This window comes from Emiliania huxleyi (assembly GCF_000372725.1).
Source record: "Emiliania huxleyi CCMP1516 unplaced genomic scaffold EMIHUscaffold_344, whole genome shotgun sequence".
Lineage (NCBI taxonomy): Eukaryota > Haptophyta > Isochrysidales > Noelaerhabdaceae > Emiliania > Emiliania huxleyi.
Window position 1 is genome coordinate 76,489 of NW_005199412.1, and position 6,792 is coordinate 83,280.

The following is a 6,792-nucleotide window of genomic DNA, read 5'->3' on the forward strand; positions in this document are numbered from 1 at the left end:
AACAGGGAGATGTGTAAAAAGGAACAGGTCCCCGCCCGTGCGACCTTTGTGCAGGGTTCTTTGTGGGTGTGGTCGGCGACTAGCCGGGGTCGTCCTCCCGACGGGGTGGACGGTTGGTGGTCAGGAGCGCGAAAAAAATTTAGATCGAATCCCTTGTGCGACAAATCACGACTCCCACCGAGCCGCGCCGCGCTGCGCGCGCGCGCGGCTCACTCGCTACCACACCGACACCCGTGCGTGTCTCACTAGTTTTGGGATAAGGTAAGGAGGGTAGAGCGTAAGGTAAAAACTTCTCTCCCTATACCACGCGCGCACACACAAGCGACAAGGTGGTGGGGCAAGGGGCGGCTTCCCTCGCATCTCGCAACTCCACGTCTAGACGCGACAGGAGCCCCACGGCATTAAAAGTGCAAGGCCCGGTGCGCGTGTGGGTGAGCGCGCTGAGCGGTGTGTGTGTGTAAGTGTTTGTATATGGGAGTGTGTGTGTGTGTGTACATTTGGGGGGGGGGGGGGGGGGGTGCGTGTGTGTGTGTGTGTGTGTGTGTGTGTGTGTGTGTGTGTGGGTGGGTGCGTGTGTGTGTGTGTGTGTGTGGGTGCGTGCGCGCGGCGCGCCTCTGCCCGCAGGCCCGCCGCCGCCGACAGCGCGTTGAGGCAGGTGTAGTACGTCTCGTGCGGCAGCTCGCCTATTGCGTAGCGTCCGCACCTCTGCCTCAGCCATGGAGGGGCGGAGGTGTAGCCCGTCCCGTGGTGCGGCAGCTGTGTGTCGCTCCTGTGTGACCGTCATCTCCCCCGTCTCGCGTCCACCCATACCGCGCCCGTGTCTTGTCTTGTGGTTCTGTGTGTCGCTCCTGTGTGACCGTCATCTCGCGTCTTGCGTCCACCCATACCGCGTTGGTGTCCCAGCCGTTGGTCGGACTGTGTGTCGCCTTCCTATCTATCTATCTATCGGCAGCTCGCCCTCGCCCGCGAGGTGCGTGCAGCCGTACTCGCGCAGCCACGGCTGCGCCGACATCTCCCCGAACATAACGTCCGCCGACCACTTTGTGCCTAGGGTTCGGGTACCGTGGGGGGTAGGGGATGGGTTCGGTGCCGTGGGGGTAGGGGACCGACCACTCCGTGCCTAGTACGTCTCTCCGTCACGAGTCGGATTGCTTCATCCCGCCGCACACGACGCCGGCCGGCCGAGCTCGTTGGGCCGTTCGCGCCATACGCCTCCTTGAGCGTGCACAGGTCGCGCGAGCACTGCGTCGAGTTTGTCCACTCGAGCTCGGAGCCGCGCCTGGGAAGTGTCTAGGAAGTGTCTCGGAAGTGTCTCGGAAGTGTCTAGGGAGTGTCTGGGAAGTGTCTCGGACGTGTCTCGGACGTGTCTCGGACGTGTCTAGGAGGTGCGAGTCTAGGAGCGGCGCCGGTGGAAGAGGTAGCCGGACGCGGCCATCTCGTGCGGATCCCGCACAAAGTGGACGAGCCTAGTCACCACTCTTACCGATGAGCTGAGGGGGTAGCCATCTCGTGCGGTCTCCCGCGCAGGGTGGACGGAGCCGGTTGTGCGGCGAGCGTGCCAGCCGCGCCATCCACATGTCGACGTCCTCCGAATAGATTTTGATCAGAAAGTGGCACAGCGCGCCTGGGAGGTGTCTCGGACGCGTCTCGGACGTGTCTACGAAGTGTCTCGGACGTGTCTCGGACGTGTCTACGAAGTGTCCCGGACGTGTCTCGGACGTGTCTACGAAGTGTCCCGGACGTGTCTCGGACGTGTCTACGAAGTGTCTCGGACGTGTCTCGGACGTGTCTACGAAGTGTCCCGGACGTGTCTCGGACGTGTCTACGAAGTGTCCCGGACGTGTCTCGGACGTGTCTACGAAGTGTCTCGGACGTGTCTCGGACGTGTCTACGAAGTGTCCCGGACGTGTCTCGGACGTGTCTACGAAGTGTCCCGGACGTGTCTCGGACGTGTCTAGGAAGTGTCTCGGACGTGTCAGGAGGGTGGCACGGCGCACCGCCGGGCGGGGACGTCTCCACCGGCTGCTCGCGGAAGGTATACTTGTGGGTCCGCCGGCCGGACGCTGCGCAGAGGGCGTCGGCGAGCACCTTGCAGAGTGTAAGGTAAGGTAAGGTAAGGTACACTTCTCCACACACACGAGGTGGTGGGGCAAGGGGGGGCAACCCTCGCGTCTCCACGTCTGACGACAGGAGCCCCACGGCATTCAAAGTGCAAGGCCTTGCAGAGTGCGGCGGTGCCGCTCTTGCTTGCGCCGCTCTCGTGCCGCTCTTGGGGCGCGAGATGGTTGGTCTCTGGGCTGTCTCTCTGCGGTCTCTCTGCGGTCTCTCTGCTGCCTCTCTGCTGCCTCTCTGCTGTCTCTCGGCTCTCTCTCGGCGGTCTCTCTGCTGTCTCTCGGCTGCCTCTCTGCTGCCTCTCGGCTCTCTCTCGGCGGTCTCTCTGCACCTTGCCCACGGTCGTGCCGCTCTTGTGGTGCGCCACGAAGATCCACTCGCCGCGGCCGCGCCCCGCCCGCTCGGTCACCGGCACCGCCTCCTCGGTGAGCAGCTTGCCTATGGGGACATGTCTCGGACATGTCGTGGACGTGTCCTGGGGACATCTCCGCCTCCTCGGCCAGCCGCTTGCCTGTGGCGACATGTCTCGGACATGTCGTGGACGTGTCCCGGACATCTCCGCCTCCTCGGTGAGCAGCTTGCCTGTGGGGACATGTCTCGGACATGTCGTGGACGTGTCCCGGGGACATCTCCGCCTCCTCGGCCAGTCGCTTGCCTATGGCGACATGTCTCGGACATGTCGTGGACGTGTCCCGGACATCTCCGCCTCCTCGGCCAGCCGCTTGCCTGTGGCGACATGTCTCGGACATGTCGTGGACGTGTCCCGGGGACATCTCCGCCTCCTCGGCCAGCCGCTTGCCCAACTTGCGCAGCGTCTCGTTCTTGCGCAAGCAGATGCGTCCGCTCTTGTCTTGAAACCGGCGCTGCTGCCGCTCCAGCGCCGCCTTGGTGCGGGCGCGCGCGGAGAGGACGGCGTCGCGGCAGAAGCGGTGCTGCTCCTTGACGCGCTCCTTGTCGGGGAGATGCAATCTCGTGAGGAAGGTGTGGGAAGGTGTGGGAAGGTGTGGCGAGGTGTGGAGAGGTGTGACAAGATCTGGGGAGATGTGGGGAGATGTGGGGAGATCTGGGCAGGCGCCTGCGGCCGCGACACATTCCGAGCTGCTGCCAGCCCTGCGGCGGGCGAAGGGCGCGGGGCGGGCGGGGCCGTCAAGAGTGGTGGGTGCAAGGAGGTGGGCGGGTCTCTCACCCTCTCTCTCTCCTCTCCTCCTCCTCCTCCTCCCCCCCCCCCCTCAATCTGGGCTTCCCCTGCGCCTGCGGGAGCGAGCGGGCGCGGGACGGCCGCGCTCCGGTTCCGGGTGCAGAGCTCGTTGGCGGTGCGGCTGTCGAACCGCCCGCTCGGAGCAGTCGAGCAGTCGACGCGGACAATCATCACGGTCGGCTGGTGCTCCGCCAGCCGCGCGAGCACCGTGTAGACGCGGTCGGGGAGCGACTGGTGGCCCTGCTCAAACGTGACCACCGCCGGGCATTCGGACAGGGCCTGCAGCTGGCGGAAGGCGGGCAAGTCGACCCAGAACGGCGCCGTGCGGTCGGCCTGCTTGCCAATCTGGCGTCTGCCCTCCGCCGCCGGGCCGCTGCACCCGTCTCGCGGCTGTAGGCGAGGTCGTCCGAGTTCGAGCTGTACCGGAACGCTTGCCACTGCTGCGCTTGACATCCTCAAGCCCGAGACTGGACCGCTTGGTTTTCGCCCTGGGGGCGCGGGGGCGCGGGCGCGTCAGAACTGGCCGTGCGGACGCGAGGCTTTGCGGCGGGGTAAGGTGGGGAGGTCGGGCGCGGATGGGGGCGGAGAGGGTGCGGGCGGGGAGGCTTTTGTGGCGACCGGAGGGTGGCCGAAGAGCGAGCCACAGCTTGCGAGACGCGCTGCAAGCGCGTGCAGACGCCGTCGTGAGAGAAAAACATCGCCGCGGAGACCCGTGTTTACTTTACGGCCCTTTCCCTGCGAACGCGCACCCCCCCTAGCTAGGGGTCGGCTAAACAACGAAGGCGCTCTCAAAAAAACTCCGAAGGCTATTCGAGAGAGCCACAGGCGAGACGCCTGCACGCCGTCTCAAAAATGATGCACCACAGAAGTCACGGTGCGGCAGTCACTGTGCGAAAAAGGGGAAAATGACAGCGGAGCGAAAACACAAAGCACGCGCGAAGCAACAGGCGCCGACACCCCGCCCTCCTACGCTACCCCATCTTCTTGCGGCAGGCGGGTTCGGCGTGGCACGAGGCTCGCGACTCGTTGATCATGCTCAGAAGAAGCGCGTGGCCACCACCCTGCGGACTCTCTGGGTGGAGCTTGGGAGCTTCCGTGAGGACGTGCCGCCGGAGGCTCATCTACTGAGGCGTGTTGTCGCTGTTCGTTTGAGACGGGGAGCCGCGGGGAGGTTTCAGGGGGCTGGGGGGGTGGGGGTCTCGAACGGCTTGCCGCACAACGAGAACGTGGCACAAGCGGCTTGGAGTGCACACTTCTCCCCCACGAGCGACGTGCGCCAGACGCCATGAGCGCGCATTGTCGTTTGTTTGAGCGTGCATTGCGTGGCCGTGGGTGCCCGGTGCAGGTAAAAAACACCTACAACGAAGGATCTCTCAAAAAACACCTCCCTTGACTTCAGCTGGCCGAGTTTGACAACCACCTTCAGCGAGCGATGCGGCCGCTATCCGCGCTCCTCATCTTCACCTTGCTCACGTTTGCCCTTCTCGCCGCCATCTTGGCGAGCGGCATCCTGATGGGCGCGGGCAACGCGGCCGCGTGGGGCGTGGCGCCACTCTCGATGGTGTTCGTGATCGGCCTCACCTTCTTCGGCGAGCGCGCCTGCTTTGCCAGGCCGGCGTCTGAGCCATTGACCAGCGTGGCGACCAAGCCGCGGCTGCACTGGCTGGACAACGCCAAGGCCACCCTGATCACGATGGTAGTCGTGGGCCACTCGGCGATGCCCTTCATCGGCCAAGGCGCCTTCCTCTCGCTCAAGCCCGCGCCGCTGAGCTGGTACACGGCCACCGCCCTCACCGGCACCGCGCTGCTCAAGCCGCTCGTCGTGCCGCTCTTCTTCTTCATCTCGGGCTACTTCTCGGTCTCTGGCCTCGCCCGCAAGGGCCCGGGCGCCTTCCTTCGCGACTCCTTCTGGCGGCTCGGCCCGGCCTACTTCCTCTTCTGGCTCGTCGTCAACCCGCTCAACAGCCTCTTCGGCTTCGCTCTCGCCTCGCCTAGCGACGGCGCCTTCTCCTACTTCCCGGACAGCGCCGCAACGTGGTTCCTCTCGTGGTTGCTCGTCTTCCAGTCGATCTGGTCGCTCGTGGACAGGCCACTGCCGCCGATGGAGCCGCCCTCGTTCGGCAGGCTCGTCCTCCTCTCGCTGGGCGTGGCCGCCGTGCAGCTTGTCGCCTCGCTCATGTGCGCCCTCGCCGGCGCCACCCTCGGTTTTGGCTCGATGCCGATGGCCGGGCCCGGCGGCGACGGCTTCCTCAACGCGCTGGGGTTCGTCGGCGGTCTGCTCGCCAAGTGCCACGACTGGCTCGCGCGGCCACCGCCGCTGAGCCTCGTCCGCCCGGCGCGATGGTACGTGGGCGTCTGCGCCGTGTTTGTCGCGCTCTTCTTCTTCCTAACGCTCGCGCCCGGCGCACCCGGCAACGGCTTCGCCGGCTCGGGCGGCTTCACGCCATGCTTCTTCGCGCTGCAGCTCCCGCTCGGCCCCTACTGCGCGTGCGTGCTCGTGCTCGCGCTCGACGTCTTCCAGCGGCGCGCCAACTTTGAGACGCGCCTCACCAAGTTTCTTGCGGGCGGCGCCTTCGGCGTCTACCTGCTGCAGTATTGGGCCGTCACGGGCTTCACGTACGTTTACGTCCTGCTGCTCGAGCAGGCCTCCGACGCCGACATCGTCTTCGTCAACTCGACGACGAGCAGCTCACCCGTGAGCGACGGCGAGCTCTTTGGTGGCTTCTTCTTCGTGGCCGCGTGCAGCGTGATCGCCAGCTTTCTGGTGGGCGGCGCGCTCAAGTTGGTCCCCGGGCTGAGCCGGGTGCTCTGAGCTCCGTGGGCCCCGACACCTGCAGTCGCGTCAGGATGTTAGCTGTGGCCTGTGGGAAGCTTTGGCCCCAACGTACCCGACGAAGCTCCCTCGCACGACACGGAGAAAGAATTTAACGCCCGCAGAATTCTTCGCTAGTGGTGGCGGCGTGCCGTCCTCCCATCCCTGCCTTTGGGCCTTTGTTTATTGCGTTGTTTCTTTCTTTGTGTACCTGTCTGGTACCTGTGTTAGTGCCAGTGCGCGCCAGTCCCGTGCCCAGTGTTGTGCGAGGGAGTTTGGTTTTAAAATTCTTTCTTTACTCGTCATGTCATGTCGGGGAGGACAAGACAGATCCAACAGCCTCTCGCGGAACGGGAGCTCGTCCGGCAGCTTGCGATCAATCATCCGGCAGCGCTCGCCCTTCCGCCACCCCCCACCACGCCGACCCCTTCAACTGCACCACCGCCCCGAGCTCCGCCGCCACCAGCCGCCTCGCGTCCGCGGGAGGGATGGCAGGCACGATACCGAATCTCGGCAACCCCGACCGCTCACTCCCCCATCCCATTCCACGCAACACCGCAGATCCGCTGAAGACCGTAAAAAATAACAAATCCTTGGCGACAAAAGCGGGCGAGGGAGCAGACAGGTGGACGCACGGACAGACCCGACCCAAGAGCTTGTGTGTGCTTTG

The 6,792-nt window shown here is 65.1% G+C and overlaps 2 protein-coding genes across 2 annotated transcripts in view; one reads left to right on the top strand and one right to left on the bottom strand.

Moving 5' to 3' along the window:
* Positions 1-3,972, bottom strand: part of EMIHUDRAFT_458515 (hypothetical protein) — a gene marked incomplete at its 3' end in the record, with an annotated part of 8,077 nt that extends 4,105 nt beyond the window's left edge. Inside the window, exons 1-11 of the mRNA XM_005773144.1 lie at positions 3,929-3,972; positions 3,364-3,798; positions 3,187-3,222; positions 2,912-3,069; positions 2,444-2,550; positions 1,998-2,088; positions 1,540-1,624; positions 1,407-1,466; positions 1,197-1,279; positions 953-1,047; positions 613-678 (exon numbers count right to left, since the gene is read on the bottom strand). Coding sequence (XP_005773201.1) covers positions 613-678; positions 953-1,047; positions 1,197-1,279; positions 1,407-1,466; positions 1,540-1,624; positions 1,998-2,088; positions 2,444-2,550; positions 2,912-3,069; positions 3,187-3,204 — 763 coding nt within the window. The remainder of the gene's footprint in view (positions 1-612; positions 679-952; positions 1,048-1,196; positions 1,280-1,406; positions 1,467-1,539; positions 1,625-1,997; positions 2,089-2,443; positions 2,551-2,911; positions 3,070-3,186; positions 3,223-3,363; positions 3,799-3,928) is intronic.
* Positions 3,973-4,742: 770 nt separating this feature from the next.
* EMIHUDRAFT_117487 (hypothetical protein) lies at positions 4,743-6,122 on the top strand (the record flags this gene model as incomplete). Its single annotated transcript, XM_005773145.1, has 1 exon — positions 4,743-6,122. The coding sequence occupies one exon, from the start codon at positions 4,743-4,745 to the stop codon at positions 6,120-6,122; it is 1,380 nt and encodes a 459-aa protein (XP_005773202.1).
* Between the last annotated feature and the right edge of the window lie 670 nt (positions 6,123-6,792).